Below are 24049 nucleotides of genomic sequence, written 5' to 3' on the forward strand. Positions count from 1 at the left end.
TTGTTTGCCACCATTAAATTAGACAATTTGTTGATTGCGCTATCAACACCAAGAGTTAATATTACAATATAAATTTGAATCATTGTATTCAACTGGACTTGCCTGTCATGGCATCGAGGCCCCTGTCTGTAAGATCCAGGAAGTACTCCATAATATGAATGTTTCGTAGTACTTCCAGCCATACGGAATTGTTCCCAAGTTCTTGTCCAACCATATTCATGATGTCGCCAATCCTAGTAGAGAAGACAAAAATCACAGGGATGTATTACTTGATAGTTCAAGAGCACAATGTATATGAGGTATCATGTACAACTGGTACAAAGCACAAGAACCACTGAGCAGTGTATGCCTTCAGAATAAATAGAGTGTGACTCTAACATTTCCTTCTCACATAACCCAAAACTCTCATACACAATTATGGGTTGGCGCGTCTAGGTAGCAGGCCCCTCAAGCAGTTGTGTCAAAGTATGGCTACATTCATGATGTGATAGAAAAATTGCTCAAAAATGAGATGCCAGGAGCTGCTGTAGGCAAGTACGCACACACACACACACACAGAAATTTATAAAATGAGTGTAGCCATATACGAAGATCACAATGTGAAATCATGCAAATTGTTCACTAATGTATACATTTACTATTAAATGCAAATAGGCAAGTCTGTGAAAAAACTGGTTAGTGCTCAACGCTGTTCCCAAAGTATTACAAGTTTTTGTCCTTCATGAAAATGACAATAACCTCCAACATATACATGTACTGCTTACAGAATCAAAGTTTTCCAAGCATTTGATATATACATTGTATGTTCTGCAATGTCAAATATGTTTGATTGTCATGAAACTTGACTTGTGTAGAATAGAAACTTCATCGCATATAACTGTACATGGATATTCAAACTGTAAACACTTATCTTAGAAATTTGACAGTGAAAATTGTAAACTCAACTCACATATCAATTTGCATTCCAGAACTACCCTCTGACATTCGCTGTAAGTTGGCAAGCAAGGCTGTCACATTCCAGGGTTCAGTATTTAACAAGTCGGCCTCTCCAAAGTAAACATCATCGGTAGAATTAATAAGCTTCATAATTTTGTCTGATATAACCGTGTAAAAGTTATTATTCTCTGCCAAAACTTCTGCTATATTGAAATCTTGTAAATCGATGAGTCCCTCAGTATACCTTGTTAGCTGTTAAGAGAAATAAACAAAATACCGGTAGATCATAATACAAAAATCTTCCAAACTGTTTGGGAAGATCCTGTCTGCAATGCAGGTGAGAATAACCATAAGGTTAGGGGCTCTAGAAAACCAGTTTTGTCCGGGGTCACCAAATATGAAAAGCAGTTGCCTATTTGGATACCCATAAAATGAATACAGAAATCATACATATACATGTAGTATTATCGTGGTTCTTACATTTTTAGTGAAAAAAAAAAACAGATTCCAACCTGACTTTGAAATGATTATGAACTTACCAGGGATGGATAGGAATTTAACACTGTGAGTTATACTAGTGTAGACTTTTCTTACCTCTGTAACAAGTCTAGCGATGTCCATATCCTTGAATAGATCCATAAACAAGACAGTTTCATTGATTCCACACATTGTTTCCATAACAACTGTTATATTTACAAATTCTGGAACAATGAAATAATCGTTGTAGAGGTCAGGCTCACAGAACATCTCATTCCTCTCCATGTCGGTCATTTCCATTAACTCCAGAAACTGATGACAAATAACATATAATTATTACCGTTTGACCTTTAACCTATTCAGCCGCAAAAATCAGCCAGTGTCACTTTTTCCAAAATAAACCATTAAATTTGTTTTTTCAAATTTTTTCTCAAAAATTTCAATTATAATCTACAGTCAATTATAAATTATGCCCATTTAGTCTAAAATTAACTGAAAAAATACATAAATATATGCAAAATTTTGAACCATTTTGGTGGGAGAAATGATGGCATTCATTACAATTGTTACACTGATCAAATATGAACATTTGCGTTCAAGTGCAGGTCAAAAATTTGCCTAACGTTAGAAAGACAAATTGCTCTCTTTGTGCACACATACAAATGTCCATATTTGGGTTTTAAGATTTGTATCACCAGTACATGCTCTCAACTGATACACACCATTTTTACTCTCAAATACATCGGTATATTTGGAGATAACCGCCATTTTGAATGAGTACAAATAACAATGGTCAATACAAACTTCACTGGACTGCAAATTATAATTCTGAATCATAAATCAAAATTGCATAAAAAGTGAAGGCATGTAAGATTGTGTTGATGCACAACACTCTGCATGTGTGCATACCTGCCATGTCATCAGTCTCTACATTCTGTAGATATAATTTTTACAATGTCTTAAAAAAAAGATTATTCAGAGCTTCTATAGATTTTTGTAAGTATAATAACTGATCTACCTTCTCAGGTTTAACTTGTGTGAATAACATTGCATTCACAAAATCCTCTCCAAAGGACATTTGTCGTTCGAGATACTCCACAAATACGGTTGAATTTGGGAAAAGTTTTGCAAGATTCAAGGTACCATCATTCACTGAAATAAAAATAATGTAAGAGATGAAACACCTTGATATAAACATAAAACTAGCACATTATTAATAACAAGATTAGTAATATTTTCATTTCACAGGTCATTTAGAGTATGGCCTCTGAAACATGTAATTTTGTATTATACCTGAAGGCAACTGATCTATAGTATTTAATAATAAATAAAATAAAAAAATATTGTGATTAAATATTCATTTGATTAAAAATAAAATAAAACAAGAATAGCGATGAATTTATTTAAAAATATTATAGTCTGGATATAATCTAATTTTTTCAGGCAATATTGGTTATCAGGATTTACCACAAATCACTGAAAAGCAACGCAGTTGGGATTGGGAAATTACCTGTTCACTTATTTCATATTTCAACTGTTTTCACACATGGTACAAAATTCTAAAGTTACGTTTTCAGATCTTGCAATCAAGACGAAAACTATTGAAAATATCAGTATGTCAATATATTTGAATTTCCCAATCTTTGAGCATGGGAGATCAAATCGCAAGTAAAACAAACTTGTATATCATACCAGTGAGGTCGTCCAGCTTGTTATTCACAAAATTCAAAACACTACTTTGCATATGTATGTTTCTGAGAATATCTTCAACTATTGCAGTGTCGTTACCATTAATCATCATCATTAGGGTGTCCAGAATTCCATTGCTACAAAGTTGTAAATATATCAAATTATTCAGACAACAACAACAACAACAACAAATGTTACAAGTACAGTTTTTAACTCAGTATGCATGAGTGTGTATACTGCTAACATCACCATGGTTACTGATGAGAGATAAATCATGCAAATTGCAAGATCATGATCAGAATGTCACATGAGAAATGAACATTTCTAGAAATATTAATAATAAGTATGAGTTTACACCTCAGAATGTTTTTTTCTAGTGTCCTTGCATATTTTCATTCGTAGTGTACCATACTGTACTCCATGGAGTTGCTATTTTGAATGCAGTACTTATTCATTTCCGTTTACGCAATCGAACCTCTTGTATACACAGAAGATGAGCAGCCAGGTAACACGGAATTCATATATTGGATGGACTTACCTGCCCATGTGTGCACTAAGTGCAGTCATATCCAGAGACAAAAACATCTCTCCTAAAATACCAACATTGTCTTGAAACCATTCTTCACCAATGAAAAAGGTTTTCTGCTCTTGCATGACCTCTCCAATATTTTGAGCAAGTTCAACAAGATTGAAGAACATTACTGTCCAGTTGAAAGGAGTCTGGTTCCCAGGCTCTAGCTATTCAATGAGAATAATTCATTAAATAAGTATATACTAAACTTTTTCACATCATGTAGTCTTTATACTGAGGCCAGAATAAGATTATCTGTATTATTCAAGCAAATAATACAGAAAAACTTGTTTAGTTTTTAAATGCTGAGAACAGACCATTGATAAAAGAATTAATTAAATACACATAAAAACATCATATAGGACAAGAAAACAATATTGTCAATGTTAAACAAAAACTCGTGGAAATGTAATATTTTAATTTTTATCTTCAAGTACCAGTAATATTTCTTTACTGTATCTTTATGATAAGTATAGTTTTAAGAATAGTTTGTTACATTTGTTACATTTGTATTACATTTGTATTACATTTGTATTACTTTATTACATTTGTATTCACCTAAATTAAATTTCTTTCAATATGGTTGTAATAAAGAATTATCTTTTCTTATCTTATAAGGGGAGAGTAAGATATCAAACAGGAGCCATGATGACTGTTGTGGCCATGGCAAATGGTCACAATTGTTGTACGCAAATGGTTGTGCATGGTCGAATCAGCAATGGTTCATCGTTCACTTTGTTTATTAAGTATAAAAAACACAACACTGATCTACAAGTCAAGTTCATAGTCATAAATTTTATGATTGATTGCATGCCAAACTATGAGACATTTTTAAGTATGTCCTTCACATTCGGACAGCCATGGTCAGAGTGAGAGAGAGTTCACCTCTCAACTTACGCAATTAATATTGATGCCACTGAAACATGCTACATTGTGCGTGACTGAACAAATCAAAGATTACCAGAGAAACATACTTACCAAGGCCATCAACTCTTGTATTTTAAGATCATTAGTTAATTCAGCTTCCCAAACGGTTTCATTGATGGCACAAAGAGCCTCTCGTAAGACAGTCACATTGACCTCTTCTGGAAATTCAAACAAGTTATCTAATACTGTTTCGTTGCCACAAAGTGTTTGAAATAGATCATCATCCATTACCAAGGCAAGCAACTGAGAACAAAAGAACAAGTGTTACATATAAGTTGAATTGCTGAATTTAACAGAGATTGGTAAAATTGCATAAAGGCCTTTTAAGCCGAAACGATGAGCCACTGAGGCACACTGATTTTCGGTGATGCAACTTGTCATGCTAATTCACTAGTGTGTTATTGAAATCCTAAAAAACATCTCAATATAGTTATTTGTAATTTGGTAAAATGAAATTCACAATTTGTAAACAAAATCAGTTTAAATGAAGGAAATCAGGACCTCCCCAGCAGTCAACAAGCTCAATTTGACTTTGAGGAATTCAATTTTATGTCACGACCCCTACAAAATCAGTCCTGTTAAAAAGTAATGTATGATAGGATTCATTGCAGTGAAGACAATAAATAAAAATGCGTCAGGTTTGTAAATCAGGAATAATGAATATTTCAGATTCAATTTTTATCTAAATTACTCAAAATTGAAAAGGCTTTCAACAATGCAACTTTAAGTTAAACAATATTAATATTTTACTTGACTTTCCCAGAGCAAAATAGAAAATCACTCAATGTCAAATTGGCATGAACACTGCACTTCCATGGGAAGTTAAAGTGATTCTGTCAGCACATGTATATATCAAGACACTAACCATATCAGGATTTACGGTTGACTCTAAAACACTCTGTACGAGATGTGGAGGGACATTCATACCATTAACCACATACTCAGCAATACTACCCGGCAAAATATCGGCGAATGTGAGATTGCCATCTGCAAATCAAAAAGTAGATGACGGACGTGTTATAAAAATACATTGTCTAGTAGAGTGGAGGCATGAAATATCAAACAATCAATATATGTTATAATCAAACAATGATTATAAGTTGCCATGACAACAGACGATGTGAGTAATTTTCTGAAGCACCAGCAAGACAAACTTCTATGACCCATTTTCGTCATTCTGACATCACACTTACCATGATTATGTGTCATTTATTATACAGTGTATATCTGCCGACCACACATCATACAATTTCATCTCAGAGTAAGTTTTTGTCGCTAAGTCAACAATTTATTGATACTTATTTACACACCTGGCATGTTGTCTAACTTCTCATTCATGTATTCCGCCAACCAGTTCAGCGTCACCAGCATAGGTCTGATGCTTTCCCAGACACTGGAATTTTGTAGCATCGGTCCCATTTCATCCAACATCTTAGCAGCCCTGAGTGATGTAAACAAAACAGAGTAGCAATTAGATACTGAACATTGTACTTGTACCAAGCGAGCATAATGTTATTGATGAAATGATGAAATTAAAGGCACAATGTATTGTACAACAATGAGTGACAACTCTTGACATTTAGAAAATTCTTGCTAGTCCAACAATATGTGCTGGTCTAAGTTTACACAATATTTTTGACTTTCTCAACAATGTGCAAGCAAAAATATTCACTAAAATTGAAGTATTACAAATTAAACAAATCTGATTAAGGTTCACTTGAGGTGTCTACATATAAATCATCAAAAGCAATCAGGCTAGCCATTTTCAAGAAAAAGTAACAAACAGCACTTTTTACCAATTCATCGAAATTAGAGATTTAAAGATATCATTCTGAAATAAACAAATCTGAGAGAGGTCCATTCAAAAGTAAATATATAAAAAGCATCATAGTGAGCGGACTTTTCATTTTGAAAAAGTCAAAAATGTAAAGTTGATGCTGACTACAGTGCTACTAGATATGTAACCTGAAAAAATTGCTGCAATAAGGAAGTGCTTGAACACTTGGGCAACCGCTTTTTAACGCTACGTAATGAACCACATAAATACCACTGAAGAGTGTACGTACAACATCTTTAACTTACAAGTAATAGTTTATCGGGGCAGTCTGGTTGTTGTTCATCGTCTCCATGAAACTACCTAACACTTCTTCCAATCGAGGAAATGTTGCGTTCATCCATGCAGGGTCAAAGGTGAAAGTTGGCGGGAAATCAAACAAATTCTGGATGGTTTCTTGTAGTTTGTAGTTATTGATGAAATACTCTGTCCAGTTAAATGTTTTATACGGTGACTCCAAGATATCTTGTATCTGAAACACATTAGTATCAAAATTGAATTAATTAATATTTAATATTTCAACACTATATTCAGATTTCACAAAATAAATCCATAGCAATTTTTATATTTTATTCATGACAAAAATACTAAAAATGTAATATGAACAAAATCACATATTTGTTATTATTCATAATTGTTGCTTGAAACTGCATCTTGATGACCAAATTGTATCACTGTATTTACTATGTTAGTACACTTAAGAAACTGTGCAATTTACAAACATATCAGTATACGCGTAATAACCTCATATTGTACATACCAAAACAAGCAGCCTCTCGGCTAAGATAGTTCCGCTGTTAGAAATGCACATTTCAATTAAAGAACTGAAGATATCACGAAATAAACAAATCTGAGAGAGGTCTACCTTAGGTACCTATATGTATAGTATCAAAGCAATCAAACTTGCGGTTTTAACAAGAAGTCGAAAATATCACGTTTACCAAAAAAGACAAAAATATTCCTCAAAATTAGAGAATCAAAGATATCATCACAAAATGAACAAATCTAAGAGAGCCAGTCTGCCCAAGGTACATATTTACTAAGTATCAAGGCAATAAGAATTGTAGTTTTCAAGAAGAAGTCGAAAAAGTAAAAAGTTGACACAGACGATGGTCGTCACCTGACGACAACGGACAATCACTGATATGATAAGCTCCACTTGACAAAGTCAACAGCGGAGCTAAAAATCAACCACATTGTTTTATCAAACAAATAATCATGTTATGTTATGCGCAACAAGAAAGTGTTTAAAGCATCATAAATCAGAATGCAATGTATTTATCAACATACAGTACATAACAACAATACTAGTAATACTGAAAATTACATGTTCTCAACCATATTGCATTCAGACTTGTATATTATTAAAGCTCATTCAGTCCAAAATTACAAAGAATTTACAAAAAAATAAAAGAAAATTATCAAAAACATTTCAACAGTTATTTCATGAAAAGTAGAAATAATTCCATACCCAATCGTTATCCACATTGTGTAACGTGAATAGGGAATAAACTACAAGTCCAAGAACACAAAACAAATGACTGCCAAACAAGACATAAGTGCAAAACAAACTAATATGCAAACTAACACATATTGAGATCTCACATTACCTCATTCATGATTCTATCACTTTCAAACATCTGGCCGAGCTCCATGGCAACAACTGTGAAATTGATGTCACATATGTAGTCTTCCACGACGGTTATATTAAGGTCTGATTCTGGAGGGAGGGTAAAGAATTCCTGGAACATACCACTCTTGCATATTGTGACAAACGGATCGGGTATAACAAGTAATTGGATCAGCTGAAAGATAGAATTATAATGTCTTACAATTTGTCCAATCTTTGAATTTTATTTTCTGTGACTTGAGATACGAGAAGTGACAGCACAGTAACCAGATATAGTGATTTGTGTATTTGCCTCGCATCCAAAGACTCCAAAGTTGTGGGTTCAATTCCCGGAGTCAACTGTATAAATCAGCATTTCAGTCTGCCCTGCCTATCAAACGTGCAGTAATATGTTCAAAAATACATTGCACTTTTCAACCCAGATCACCGAGCAAACTTTCTTCATAAAGCAAACCAAAGAATCAAAGCTAATCATGAGAGTATCGCAAAATAAGTACTTAGGCAGTACAGTCCTGCATCAACATCTGCTACATGTCAGTGGCTCAATCACCGTACTGCCTTCACTCATATTTTCGTAATAACCTCATAGTCGTACGCATCTGAAGAATTCCCAGCTTAAGAACTCATCAGCAATTTACCTTTTCAGGGTACACAAGTAGATTCATGAAAAACTCCATGAGCTCGGGGGTCATATTATTACTTTCTAGAACTTTGATGACTTCCTCCCTATCCGCAAACAGGTTTTCAACTTTGGGATAAACCACTGAAGAGCCTGTAGAAAGTGCAAAAACAAAAACAGAAAGGTGTTTTAACTCAACAATTTCAAGAACATGCAGTGATGGTTCGCAACATTATTGATGTCACGATTTGTATTTGACTTACCATTCAGTTTCATCAAATGTTCATTCAATGATTCAACAATAATATTACTGATTTCCATGTATTTTGAGAGCTCCTGCCACCATGTTGAGTTGCTAAGCATGTAATCAATCACTGTCAACATTTCTGGAATTCTACAAATACAATATGTGTATAATATTAACAATTTTTATATCACAAGTTTACATATAATGTAAAAAAAAAGATGCATCTGTGCTCCAAAGATCTTGAAAAATGATGATGTTTTTTTTTTCTCAACGCAAAGTTCTAATGATCTCCAGCACCTTATGAATGCGAGGCCACCAAACGCTTGTAGTAACGTTGAAGTGGGCAATACACCAACAAAGCCAAATGAAGATATAATTTTTGAACTTAGCATTTCAATAGTTAACCTGCGTACGTCATTGAGAATATTTCATTCCTACATTCCAGGCATGCAAAATAGAGTTGTACACCACCAGGCGGCGTCTTTCTTTCTATCTTTTGTTTTGGTTTGTTTTGTTTTCTTTTATTTTTTTTTCAAATATGCAAAATAAACTCTTAAACTGATGTGCATGCAGACCAAAAACAGATCTAATTGTTTGGAACTTACATAGCCAAGTGATTTGAACTACAGGTCTAATCTTAAGTAAGATCATTTAACAACATTTATACCATCAGTAAACACTTAACATATCGTATATACTCAGTATATTATAGTGTAACACCTACTGGTTGATGGATGATAGTTGTAATCCTGCCATTAAATCTTGCATCCACAACGTATCATTGACGGACATGACTGGTAACGATGGGAAGAATGGCCCTGTGAAGTTTGCCATCCTCTCTATGTTCATGGTGTATTCTTCCATTGTTTTGAAGTAATCATACCAATCCACCTCAACCAGTGTTACATTTGGAGAATACAGGTCTTCAAGCTGCATTGAAAAATGGAATAATTCAAATTATGAAATAATTAAAGAAATTGAACAAATACAAATGTAAAGTTATGTAAATGCAAATTTCTTGGGTCACTGAAAATCACAGTGAAAATTTCCTAATTACACATTGTCAAGTAATTGCATCAAGTTTAAGAAATATATTGGTCATTAGAACTAATGAATTGGATTGTAAAATAAATACATGTGCATATGTGCAACATGATCTATGATTTACATATGACATTTGAACATGATCGGTCATGGCCAGTCAGTCATGATTTTGAATCCAATCTGAAAAAAATAATAAGTGCATCAAAGTCCCATAATGTATATACAGAGGTTCAACAAATTCCATCTCATGATCGAGATCTGGTTTCAGAATGGCAGAAATGCTTGTTTTGATGAATTTTTAGCACAAAAATGGCCACCATTCGGCCATCTTAGAACGAGCTTAATATATTCGAAGATACATGATATATGTGTGAAGTTTGAGGGTGATCAGTCGAGGCATGTCTGAGATACAGAGTTGCAGGTAGAGATTCATACACATAAGTTCTCGTTTTCAGACTTTGTCTGAATGGAAACAAATAAATCTTCGCAGCAAAAATACGATTTTCAGCACCACAGAAGTAAGCTATATTATCATACCTGTACATATAATTCCGAAAATTCTTCATTTTCAAGTACCTCAGCCAAATAATCAAATGTACTCCAGTCACATATTATGTTGGTCACAGCGGTTATATTAACACTGACAGGAAAGTTGAACATTTCCTGCAATTTCTCAGAATCACAAAGTGTCGTATTCCAGTCTTCCATCTGAGTAAATAGTGCCATCTAAAATAGAGATGAAACAAGTCAAGCTGGTGTATTGAATTCAGTTGCATCAAGGTTTACTGAGCATTTTCACATTTCATTATTTACTGCGTGATGACAGCAGAATCCTGCTTCCTTCAACTTTCCCATTCAAAAATTATGCAAAATTATGCAAATTTCTTTGTTGATTTTGAACCAGACGGACATAATTTTCTATCTGTCAACATTCACAAAATAAACTTACACAATTATTCGCTGCAGCCAATAAGAAAGTATGTCTGGTTCAAAAAATGATAAAAAATATAAAAAAAACAGTGTGAGAAATCTTGCACCAAAATTTTGGTGGGGAAAAAATATGGTTTTGAAAGGGGGTGACCTCACCTTGCCAGGTTGCATAGCCATCGTCATCATGACTTCCATTAGATCTGGCATGAATTTTGATGTCTGTCTCATTAGTTCAATGTACAGAGTTCCATTTCCATATACCTCTTCCAATGTTAGACCATTTTCTGAATTGAATTATAATAAAATCATTTGTTAGTTTATTTATAATCAAAATTGATTACTGATTTGTCAGCATTTACGTAAATACTGTTTTAATCCTACACTATATTCTGGCTTAATTTAAATTGACAGCTTGCACCAGGATGATATCGATGTCTTGTTTCCCTCATACCAATGTAAATAACAGGGTTTATCTATTTTACTGTTAAAGCCTCATTATTGGATTCGAACTGGGAGTTCTCGTTTAGGTGGTCAGGGTTTATTGGAGCCAAGTTGGGGGCTCTTGATAATTTTTCATGATCATTTTTGCTGACTCGTACACCTGTCAGACTCTGATAAATTGCCTTAGTGTAAATGTGATAATTGTGTTACTGGGAAAATCCATGAATTTAAAACTCAAAATGAGTGAAATGAAATCCCTGTAAGCACTAAATATTGCAGATATTCACATAGCAGTTCTCAGTCGATATTCCAGATGTGTTTTGACATTTTAAAAGAATGAAACATTAAAATAAATTAATATAAAGAGCAAAATGTTGATCTGTTCTTAAAACAACTTACCCAGAATGCCATTCATCTTTGTGTTAATGTATTTGTACACCATATGGTTCATAGTGATGGAGGTTTTAACACTGTTCCATACCATATTGTCATTACCCAAAGTTCCATCAATGATCGTCATTTGCTGAGCTATGATTCGTAAAAACCTGAAACAAACAAACCTTGGAATGTTAAACTAATTTTAAATATTCTTGGAAGCAAACATCTAGGCATTTTCACACTGCCTGGTAACCAGAAACAAGTGGGCAAGACTCTCTTGAACAAATTTGGTTGCACAGGATTACTTTAAAGTTAAGTTTGTGATGTTTCCTTGTGACTTTAGCTGTTTTCTCCAGTTCTTCAGCCTGTGTTCTACAGCAGCTCGTACAGAGCTCATAGAAATACATGGTACAGTGGAAAGGTTAAAAATGGCGACTGACTTTCAACACTATGAAGATTGGTGTATACAAAAATTAATTAGTTAATTCTAGGGATAATTGGAATGCATGGAAAGAGTCTAACATTTTCACCACCAGACTTTCTTGCCCAAATTTGTCTGCAATTTTTTTCTTATATTCTTCAATGTTTCAATGAATCCTAATTTTGGAGCCAACAGACAAAATTTGAGTCAATTTTCAGATTTTACTCAAAAAAGATTTCGCTATTGAAATTTTGATTGGGATGTGGTAAAGTCACTGCAAGAGACATGTTTACCATATGTCAATAATATCAATCCATTCATTACTTACCCATCAGTACCAACTCCATAATTCATTTCATAATTGTACAAAGCTGACTCCAACACATGAAATAATTCCGTCCAGTTGTACTCTGACATCACCTTCATCACAGTTTCATTCTTAAATAACTGTATGTTGTCATTGAATTCTTGCATAGTTTTGGTGAAACCTTCCCAGTCCATCAATGTATCAGTTATATTAGCTTGCCCATCGGAATACAACATCATCAGTTTCCCTATCTGTAAACATAATTATAACAGTTTTTTTGAGAATCGTCTCGAAGCATCATGTCTGTTTATATTAGGAATCACAAATTTGTTGACGTGCATAACGGGAAGGGGGTGCTTCCATGAAAAAGGTAAGGGATGTGTCTGTGCAACAAAGTTATAAAAGTCATGTTTTTTAAATTATTTTTCTTTTTTTCATTAAATGGATGTCTATTTTCTATACTCTAAAAGTGGATTGATTGTTTTCAGCATGATATTTTAGAATAAACAAGTAATTTTTGGGAATAATTACCAAGAATGCATCAGAATTATAGCAAAAAAATATCAAATACATTAACATAATCAGTTTCTGTGGTGAAACCAAACAATACTCTCATTATCTTTCTATACCACTTTTGTTTCATTGTTTAGCAGCTGAACGGTGTGGAAGTCTATCTATTAAATTTAATGAGATTAACATTTACTCAACTATTTCTAACATATTTCAAGTTAATACCTGATAAAACACACTCTGTAAAAAGAACACCAATTAGTTCTTTGATTGTGTTATGCAAATGTACATTTTTCCTGCGATGCAATGAATAAAACACAGTGAAAATGTTCCAAAGATGCAAGTGTTTGTTTTCAAGGTACTGAGACATATGCAGAACTCTTGCACAGTTGCAAAAACTGGTCATTCTATTTCTAGATCAGGATATATTAAAATCAACAAAAATGTGTCTTTGAATGATATGGGGTTTTCAGTTCTCATTAATTTTACAGACAAAAAGCCCCCCTTCCCTAAGCTGAATGCTTTGTTTAAATCTACATAGAAAATGCAAAAGTGAAAAGCATATGTAAAAGTATATGAATTCGAACTTATTGTAACTGAGATTCACAATTAATACTAGCAATGAATAAGATAACGTCGTCATACCTCCATTCCAATTTCATATCCATTTTCTTCTAATAAATTTGTGTAGTTGATTTTGCAGAAGTAGTCATCGAGGAAGGAAGTGTTCATAGAAGAGGGAAATGCAAAGATTGTATCTCTTGTTTCATTATCACAGAAGAGCTCTAGTCCGAACTGAGATGTAATTTGCATAACCTGTAAAGAAAGTATTGTGATTCAATAATTGGACAAACTGATACAAATTAACACTCGAATAAATAAATAAATAAATAAATAAATAAATAAATAAATAAATAAATAAATAAATAAATAAATTAATTAATTAATTAATTAATAAATAAATAAATAAATAAATAAATAAATAAATAAATAAATAAATAATGAACAAACAAACTGATAACATTCATAATATAAAAATAAATAAATAAACAAACCAGCAGCCTGTTGACTGATATACAAATGTAGAACTGCTGTTTGAGATGCATAATGTGTAAGGAATATCATGGCAATATAGCCATTTTAAAAAATTAAAGTCCAAAATAGCATTTTATACCAAAAATAACAAAAATAAAATTAGAAGATTTATTAGTTATTGTCATGAAATGAAAAAAACAAACAATCAAAAAAAACAAATAAATAAATACCTTCATTGGTTCATAAAATGCTTCAAGTACTACTTGTAAAATGTCTGGGAAGTAGTTCATCATTTCCTGACATCCGGCAATAAATAATTTGGTGTTATTCCCAACTTCAATATCCAAGTCATTGAGAGAATCAGCTAGAAAAATAAAACAAGGGGAAAAATAATCAAAATCATGCATTCTTCAAAATATAGTTGATGACTTTCACGAATGTAATTTATAGCTACCGAAAATTATTCAGATGATATTTTTGTGAAGTTGGTCTTGGTATAGCCATGGAAGGTACTAACGGAAAGAGCCACGACGCTATTGTTTTAGCTTTACCCCATGATCGTTTGTCAATGTTTGTTCACAAACATTGTTCTTGTTAGCTTTTAACACCTTCGTACAATGGGTTATGCTAATCTCGAGCATTCGGTAATATTCGGAGCATGTTCGGAAGCGATAGTCGAACTTCGCATGTACAATATTGAAAATGGCGTCTAGTTTGAATGCTGTTGTTTCTGGAGATCTTGGCGAACTTTAATGGAAAATTGTCAGATATAACAGTGCGTGGGTTTCGCGCCCGAAACTGTCGACATTTTTGACCACCGGACATCGGCGAACACCAACAGAAAAGATAGTATCGAAAGAAGAGCATGCCTAGACACTTTCTCTGTGATAATATTGTTTAGGAGTCCTTAGGAATTGTTATTGTAGACACTCGAAATCTTGTTCTAGTTACAATTGCTAATCATTAAAATATGTGAAATTTGTGAAGTCAAACGTTCATCTGTTAAATTTCCGGTTGTGAAATACGTATTTTGACCCTTCACACCTAAACAAACCCAGTGCACATGTGTGATGACCGTAGTTTCATAATGCGCATATATTTTATAGTCACATTAAAAAAATGGCGGGGTTGTATCATACTCCGCTACCTCGTTACTTGTGTAAACAATCGCAAACTATCATCGACATCAAAGATGAGCTATACAATGTCCATATCAGGATTAATTTGGGTTGAAACAAAAGGAAATAAGCCAGTTAAGAGGCTTAAGTGGTCACTTGATAGGCGTCGTGGCTCCTTCCGTTAGTACCTTCCATGGTATAGCCGTCCTGCTGGACAACTACCCGGTACATAATTATATTTTTTTTTCGGCCATGTTTAATTTTCGCTGTTGGTGTTAGAAAATCTCCATCATAAGCATATAAAGCAAATTATATGCTAGATCATTCAAATCAATCTGCCACGCAGAGTTCTATATGAACAAAATATGTATTTTTAGTTTATTTTGGAAAAAGTGACAAAAGACTGACGTTTAAATGGTTTACTATTCATTTACTCACTTCTAATTATCTCAAATAATGCATTCACTGAATCCATTAATAGGTGCGATATTTTAAATATAGGACCATAAAACGACCATTCAGGGGTCTCTTCATATGTACGCAGCGTAGCTGCAACTCTACGAGAAAATGGAAAACCACATAGTTACAAAAAAAGTAAAATACATAATTTCATGAAAATCACAAATACCAGCACTAATGTTACCCAAATTTACGAGACAAATTTATCCTCCCTGGTTACAATGCTACTACATATCTATATATTACATTTTTTCTAAAGTTGGAAAAACATACTGGCCCCAGATATATCTTACAAAAATATGATGTCATAAATCATATTTCGTCCTGTTTCACTGTACAGAAATATACACGCATCTAATAAAAAATGTGACAAGGAAAACTACTGGCCAATGGGATGATGGGGAAAAGGTGAACTATATTTGTCACTTTTTTGGTGGTAAAAATGAATTCTATTACATAATGAAAACAACATATTGGTTTACGACACTGATTTACTAAACAGATCTTGGAAAGTATATGACTAACATCTGGTTCACATTATCAGAGGTATAATGTCTTTATTCTATCCACTTATTTCTATGTCTAATAAAAGTTTTATTTTCACCAAAAAATTAACATATCTTGAAAATATATACTTGCGAGTCACACCAAAATTAAACTAGGTTGACAAAAGAGAAAACAATTAGGAATAATAGGTCTTTGTAATTACATAAAAATTAATTAAGATTCATATTCCTCAATTAATACTATTAATAATGTGTGGACTGTATTAATCTCAATTAAAAGCAACTTCACTTAGGTAAAAGTGAGCGGTGAAAACCTTTTTGGTGATAAAATACAAAAAAAAAACTAAAATAACTAACTAATTAAATAAAAATTAATTTCTGAATATGCCAAATATGTCCACTTACATTTGCCATGGATCCATGAAATCATAGTCCCACATTCCTGACCACATATTGTCAAACGATGTATTGTACTGTGACATCTGCTGGATTATATTATTAATAGTATTGTTTATGTTTTCATTCAGTTTTTCTTGGTTGTACCAGTACTCTTCCCAATCAACAGTAGTCAATTCCGGCATAATTACGCTGTAATTTGACACTGTACTATTCAATCCATATGTAAAGTTTGTCAGTGGGTGAGGCGCAAACTGAAATTATAAAGTGACACAGGATTTGGTTTATATACAGATGAATATTTGCAATGTACTATATTTGCCACATTAGGACAAACAAAATTTGGTATTTCCAGTAACCGTCAAATATTTGTTAGATGGGCATGTTTTTTTATTCAGTTTTTCCAACAACTTGCGCTTATTTGTGAAAACATTAGGATATCATGAGAATACAGCGAAGTATGCATAAAGGCGGTACCGTGATTGTATCAACTAATGTGTAGCATACCGCCTGAGTGTATACTTTGCGGTATTCTTGTGATAACCTTATTATATTATAATAATCTTTTCTCGACTTGTACTAATAATTTATTGAGAGATCATAGCCTAAAGTGACAGCAAAAATCATGCAAATGTTTTTGTGAATGGCACGATCCTATGAACTCCATCATGTACTATCCTCGGGGGCGGACATCCCGGCATTTTCACCGCTTGGCAACCCTGGCGGTGAAAACAAAGGCCAAAAACTCACAGAAAACGATACTTTGGGATGGTGGTTGAGACTCCCCTGAACAGTATAACACGATTAGCCCTACGTGTGTAAATTTCTAAATCTAAATTTGGTTGTTCAGGATTACTTCAAAGTTGAGTTTGTGTTGTTTTCTTGAATTTTCACTGGCGCGCACAGAGCCCGTAGAAATGCATGTACAGTGTTGCGTGTCGTAGCAACGTGGAACGTCCGTGACGTAGCTCCGCCCCCGAGGATAGCATATCTGCATCCAATATAAACAAAGAAATATGTCCAAATGTGACGTCAATAACCTGGAACCAATGTTGGTGATGTAGTTAACGAAAAAAAAAAATGAGCGTTCAAATGAGTGCTTAAACGGCTTTTTACAAAACGGCATATTCTAATGTTTTCAGAATATATTCAACTAAGCGACCTCAATGATAAATATGTCTATGAAAGCACTCCCATTTCCAAATAAAAGTCTCATTTGTTAGATGGGGAGCCAATAATCGAGCAGGAGCTCCTTCGATGATAGACTTTTTACAATCATGATACCATTATCTTATAAAAAAAAAGTTAAATTTATTAGATTCAAACGAAAAATTAATATGAAATTTACAAATAATAATGAAATTTTTGTGAGAAGAAGAAATTTAATCTCACAGATTACACTACAAGTATTCTAGTGAAAATGTTGATCATATGCGTACATTCAACACTTTGTGGTATTCGAACAGATTTTCTGCCTGCTAAAAGCCTCCACAGAAAGCCAAAATGTATGGGATAAAAACGGCATCAGGAGACGATGTGTTACCATAAACACCCCCCCTCCCCCCTCCCTCTCCCAAATAAATAATAATGCTGCCACTGACCATGGTAATGAACTCATTAAGGTACATTTCCTTCTTCATGTCTTCTATTAACAGAGTCCAATTTACTTTGCAAAAGACGTCCCTGAACATTGTGATATCGTCATTGGAGTAATCCACAGCTTGGCAGATGGAGAATACTGTGGCAGTGATCCAATCATTGCCAGCTGCCATGAGTTCAGTTTGTGTAAGCATCTGTAAACAACAATCATATTATGCAATGTTACATTTGTTTTTACGCTATGGACGCCGTACCTTATTAGGGGATATAATATATCTAATTAAGAAGTAAATGTAGTTTTAGGCTACCTCAGGGTTTTTTCTAAAAAAAAATTTTAAGAGGGAGCACACCTTTGTTACTATGGTAACACTGTTATAACTGATCATAATCTGCTTACTGTTCAAGGTTCGGTAAGAGGGCGCAAACCCAGTGTATGAGGGCGCTGCGCCCCTGTTCCCCTGTCTGGAAGAACCCCTGTACCTAATAGGAAGTGGGATTTCAATATAAGGAGTAAGTTTCATTTTGAATATCAGTATCCTATCTTATTAGGAAGTGGGATTTCCAAATAAGGAGTACGGCACATACAGTACATTTCGTTTACAGCAGAGTTAAAACCCTGTCTCTTATATATCCTTGGTCCTCTGCAACATTCACAGTGAGAGTAAAAAACATTTATTTATTTACACATAATACAGACAAACATTGTGCAAGAAACGTGGCACTCCAACACAAATATTTACATACCATTTCAGGATCATTCAATGATTTAATGGTGGCCTCCAACATGGCTGGGAAATTCTCCATAGCTTCTACCAGCCCAGTGTAGAATTTTGTTATCTCTGTGCCGTTCAAGACGTCCTCACCATTTGCTATGCCTGTTAAAATGATGAATGTTTTTTTTTAAATACTAAGATTTCTGTTAAATATAGTCTATAGCTTAAAAACACCCCAATATGGCAAAATCAATTAAAATTTAATCCAGAACTTATGTTACTTTTTCATGTAATACAAGTATTCTTCTCATAAGCAGGAAGTAAATATTGTGTGATTGTTTCCAACTTGTATTTTCCATAGTCCAGTGGTTATTGATGATTCATTTCAACAGATTTTTGAGTTTTATTCAAAGTTGGGTGGTTTTAGGCTGATATATATCAAATTCCTCAATTTCCTTGTTGCCTTGGAGCTCTGAACTAAATCTTGTGTGAAAAGTTTGCAATCTCCTTGACAGCGTATTTTTCACACATATCTTGACTCATTCATAGATCCAGAGGTTTTTATATTTTATATTATCGCATTGAACAAGCATGCTTTTTCTCAAAATTAAATGTTGCAATGAGACCAGTACTCAATATGTTAATTTAACAAACCAATGACATGTTCTAGTCAATGGGGATAATGACAGCATCAAGTACCAGGAAAGAAGTCCACTGTAAAGGGGTTGATTATTCACTGGGTTTTATTTTTGCTTATTACTCTGACTGGAAAATGCGCTAAATTAAAACCCAGTGAATATGTAAAATTTAGCTTAGAACAAATTATCTAAATGATAAACCTATTGAATTGTCCTGAAATGGTAAATCAGTGAAATTTAAACCCAGTGAAAATTAGTCATTTTACAATGAAGTGATATGATATAACAGATGCTCGATTTGGCCAATTTATTTATTTTACTTTCCATATCAGCAGCTACTAAGAGTTTATAATTATTACTCTGTACTTATTTTGAACACTGATTCATACTTTTTCATGAAGATCAATAATAGTTTAAAAGTTAATTATTAAAAGTTTAATTATTAAAGTAGCCTGACTTACCTTCCATAATTTCAAAGTGGCGGTTTAAAGCTTTCAAAAACAAGGTCTGTGTTTTCATCTGTTGAGCAAAAGCTGCTGGATACATCGCAGACCCACCAAAAGCTGACTGCATCATTTTGCTGATATTTCCAAACATTCTGTAAAACATATGCAATGTAATACTATGTAACCTAGACTACAATCAGTTCTTACTTTCATTCATCTATGGATAGTCCAACATCGTAAAAACCTTCAAAAAATGTTCTATAGATTTTTATTAATAGTTATTTTCTGTAAAATTTTGATTGGACATGATATGGATAAAGCTCGGGAGCAGAATTCATGAAAACAAAATGGCCACCAGTCAGCCATTTTGAATCCGATATGAAAAACAAAATGAGGTGCATCAAGCTCCCATAATGTTCAATGTATTTACCAAGCTTGAATAAAACCCATTCATACAAAAATGGTGGAAATAATAGATTTTGGTGAATTTTTGGCACAAAAATGGCTACCATTCAGCTAACTTGAATCACATCATTAAGGGAGAAGCCAAGTCACAATTGTTGACAAAATTGGTCATAAATCGCATGACAATGTTCATTAGTTTATTATGTACAATCATGAAGCTAATGTCCCATGGTACAATGAAATAGCATTATTTTGTGTGTTACAGTTAAGCTTTTTGAGAAACGTGTCCTAATATTTCTTGAAAATTGCTATTTTTAGAAAAATTCCATAGAACACAATGTTAAAGAAAAATTGCATTTTTTGACACTTTTTAAAACCCCAATTTTTTAAATAATTCAGAACAACAAAAAGTACTCCTTCATTAATAATATATGATTTTTTTCAGCCTATGTCACCAGATTTTGAGATATTGCATATCTCTGCCATAGTAACCTATGGTAAAAGCATTAAAATAGTGCCAAAATGGTGACTTTCCACTAAAATACAACCATCAATTTCTTGAAAAAAAGCTGGTGACCCCCAACTTTTTTTACGTCAATATCCTTATATTGCCTTTGGAGTGCAGTTTAATGCAATATGAATAAATTCTGAGTATTTTAATTTATGAGTAGGCTTCTACCTTAAGCGAATGGACGTGCATATGTCATCTAAGATATGTAATGTATATATGAATTTTAAATGTGATCATACCAGGAAACATATTAATCACAGAGAACAATCTATCCACAGATTCGGACTTCATCCAAACAGGGATTAATTATAGTAAATTGCATCAAAATATAGTTTTCAAAGGGGTAATTGTATGAATTTTGATGAAAGAAGGAATTTACTATAGTTTAAACTTCCAAGATAATAAATAATATTATTGAAACAAATTTAAAGCAATTTTACACATAACAATTTTCTGGGATACACAGGAAAACCATTTGTGAGTAGAAATAAGAAAAACAAAACAAATAAAATAATAAATTGATATTCCTATGTTCTACTTACATCTGCCAGGGATCATTCATGAAATCATAGTCCCACATTCCTGACCACATATTGTCAAACGATGTATTGTACTGTGACATCTGCTGGATTATATTATTAATAGTGTTGTTTATGTTTTCATTCAGTTTTTCTTGGTTGTACCAGTACTCTTCCCAATCAATGGTAGTCAATTCTGGCATAATTACGCTGTAATTTGACACTGTACTATTCCATCCATATGTAAAGTTTGTCAGTGGGTGAGGCGCAAACTGAAATTATAAAGTGACACAGGATTTGGTTCTTCTAAATGTTACAGTATAATTTGTAATATGGGAATTGATTTTGATTTTTTCTGTGTTTTTTTTTTTTGTCAATGTGAAATTAAAGCGACCCCCGTATTGACAGATTTTAGATTTGAACGCTGATCATTTTACACAGTAAAATAATACTCAGTTTTCTTGTACATGTGAACAAGGCTTAAATCACCAATATTCTGAAGAAAATCTGAATCCTTGACATTGATCATATGTGTGAATTCAATACCTCATGGGGTTCCAAAAACAGATAAACATATTATGTAACCCAACCCCCCCTCGCTCCCCCTCCCAAACAATTAATAATGTTGCCACTGACCATGGTAATGAACTCATTAAGGTACATTTCCTTCTTCATGTCTTCTATTAACAGAGTCCAATTTACTTTGCAAAAGATGTCCGTGAACATAGTGATATCGTCATTGGAGTAATCCACAGCTTGGCAGATGGAGAAAACTGTGGCAGTGACCCAATCATTGCCAGCTGCCATGAGTTCAGTTTGTGCAAGCATCTGTAAACAACAATCATAATATTCAATGTTACATTTGTTTTTACGCTATGGACGCCATATCTATAAAATATCTAATTAAAACGTACATGTAGTTTCATCCACCTTATTAAGAAGTGGAATTGCTATATAAGGAATACAATTTCAATTTGAATATTGGTATTCTACTTTAATGGGAAGTTAAATTTCCAAATAAGGAGAATAAATGCAGTACCATTGTTTTGCATTTTTGAATATGATGATAATCAATATTTCTGTTTACCTAAGCAAATCATTCTAAGCATCAGAGCATCGATGAATGCGTGCACAGCAATCACTAGATCTCACAAGGTCTCAATAAATCTTTGTAAAATACATTTATTTATTTACACATAATTCAGATAAATAATAAATAATGTGGCACTTTAAAACAAATCTGTACGTACCATTTCAGGATTAACCAACGATTTAATGGTGGCCTCAAGAACAGCTGGAAAATTATCTCTGGCTTCTACAAGTCCAGTGTAGAATTTTGTTATCTCAGTGCCATTCAAGACATCCTCACCGTTTGCTATGCCTGATGAAATAATGAATGTTTTTTGTGTTTTTATATTAAAATAGTAAAAAGTTTGTTAAATGGCATGCATTTGATTAACTACAATCATAACATAGACCATTGTTTAAAAGTTGAATAAGTAGCCTGACTTACCTTCCATAATTTCAAAGTGGCGGTTTAAAGCTTTCAAAAACAAGGTCTGTGTCCTCATCTGTTGAGCAAAAGCAGCTGGATACATCGCAGATCCACCGAATGATGAATTCATCATTTTGCCGATATTTCCAATCATTCTGTAAAACATATGCAATGTAACTTTGTAAAAACTGGAGTACAATAAATTCCAACATTGTAAAGACCCTTACATAATTGATCTATAGACTTTCTGTAGAATAAGTTGTTTAATTTTATTGTCTGGCATTGTTTTTGTGCATCATTCTGATTCCAAATCCCTACAAAATCACACTGTACAGCTTTTCCATGTCAGTACTGTTATTATAAAACCATCTCTAAAGAGAGCAGGGTACGACTTACTCAAATAAAGTTGTATTTGCTGTATATTCAACATTCTCATACATCGGCGTCCAAGTTTCCATGACAACGGAGAGGTTATAGTACGCTATCATGTCCATCATGATGCTCTGCATCCTCATTTGGGATTCGTAATATTTCTCCATCGACTCAAAATAAGTTTGCCAATCAAACGGTTCTCCGCTTGGTGCAGGGTAGCCTCCCGCCAATACTTGTTCGATCTTGATACTCTGCACAAACAACAATAATAAATAGGTCAAAATAATAAATATTTTTTTTTATGATTTATCACCCATCATCAACAGCAGTCAAGCTGCAATTTTTCTCCCATGACATTGTTGAAATCGGGGACTTTTATATTCATTATGTACTGTATGTGTATCAACAAGGTGAGTAGATTATCTGCGAACAAGGAGTCACTTAGTCCCACTTTAGTATATCCAGGACAAAAGACCTTATTTTTCATAAATATGCCAATAAATTCTCCAGGTGTTAACATAATAGGAGATAGTCGTCCAATATTTTTTTGTATGAAATAAAAACATGAGATTTTCTTTTTATTATCAGTAAGCCTCGATATGAATGTATAGTTTGCTATTGGGATGTTATAAATATTTGTGTCGTAAATTGCTTATATATTTTGGTACTTGAAAAATATCTTCATATCAAGTAATTTTTGTGAATCAGTCCTACATTTATCTTCAGATCATGTGAATTTTCTTGATTTGAAGATATAAGTCTCCATTTTGAGGTAAAAGTGTCTTACTGTTATGCAACAATCTCTGGCTAAATATCTGACCTACTGTGTATGTAAATTTACATCTTTAAATACCAACAGCCAATCAGAACCAGTGTA

General features: G+C 33.3%; 1 protein-coding gene and 1 long non-coding RNA gene across 2 annotated transcripts in view; one reads left to right on the top strand and one right to left on the bottom strand.

Annotated features, from left to right (window-relative positions):
• LOC146731978 (uncharacterized) overlaps positions 1 to 24049 on the top strand; it is a 107143-nt gene that overhangs the window by 79462 nt on the left and 3632 nt on the right. The window lies entirely within an intron of this gene.
• Positions 1 to 24049, bottom strand: part of LOC100378128 (uncharacterized) — a 118985-nt gene that overhangs the window by 67063 nt on the left and 27873 nt on the right. The window contains exons 21-50 of the mRNA XM_085492741.1: positions 23197 to 23423; positions 22819 to 22955; positions 22556 to 22686; positions 21942 to 22133; positions 21330 to 21577; positions 19887 to 20023; positions 18819 to 18949; positions 18077 to 18268; positions 16485 to 16729; positions 15553 to 15671; positions 14227 to 14360; positions 13607 to 13777; positions 12473 to 12702; positions 11745 to 11890; positions 11061 to 11188; positions 10512 to 10700; positions 9655 to 9860; positions 8947 to 9077; positions 8703 to 8836; positions 8045 to 8239; positions 6683 to 6906; positions 5911 to 6041; positions 5466 to 5587; positions 4652 to 4843; positions 3641 to 3840; positions 3106 to 3239; positions 2432 to 2565; positions 1531 to 1725; positions 950 to 1188; positions 103 to 233 (exon numbers count right to left, since the gene is read on the bottom strand). Of these exons, the coding sequence (XP_085348867.1) occupies positions 103 to 233; positions 950 to 1188; positions 1531 to 1725; positions 2432 to 2565; positions 3106 to 3239; positions 3641 to 3840; positions 4652 to 4843; positions 5466 to 5587; positions 5911 to 6041; positions 6683 to 6906; positions 8045 to 8239; positions 8703 to 8836; positions 8947 to 9077; positions 9655 to 9860; positions 10512 to 10700; positions 11061 to 11188; positions 11745 to 11890; positions 12473 to 12702; positions 13607 to 13777; positions 14227 to 14360; positions 15553 to 15671; positions 16485 to 16729; positions 18077 to 18268; positions 18819 to 18949; positions 19887 to 20023; positions 21330 to 21577; positions 21942 to 22133; positions 22556 to 22686; positions 22819 to 22955; positions 23197 to 23423 (5125 nt within the window). The remainder of the gene's footprint in view (positions 1 to 102; positions 234 to 949; positions 1189 to 1530; positions 1726 to 2431; positions 2566 to 3105; positions 3240 to 3640; positions 3841 to 4651; positions 4844 to 5465; positions 5588 to 5910; positions 6042 to 6682; positions 6907 to 8044; positions 8240 to 8702; positions 8837 to 8946; positions 9078 to 9654; positions 9861 to 10511; positions 10701 to 11060; positions 11189 to 11744; positions 11891 to 12472; positions 12703 to 13606; positions 13778 to 14226; positions 14361 to 15552; positions 15672 to 16484; positions 16730 to 18076; positions 18269 to 18818; positions 18950 to 19886; positions 20024 to 21329; positions 21578 to 21941; positions 22134 to 22555; positions 22687 to 22818; positions 22956 to 23196; positions 23424 to 24049) is intronic.

This window comes from Saccoglossus kowalevskii, chromosome 18 (assembly GCF_978046115.1).
Source record: "Saccoglossus kowalevskii chromosome 18, keSacKowa6.1, whole genome shotgun sequence".
Classification (NCBI taxonomy): domain Eukaryota; kingdom Metazoa; phylum Hemichordata; class Enteropneusta; family Harrimaniidae; genus Saccoglossus; species Saccoglossus kowalevskii.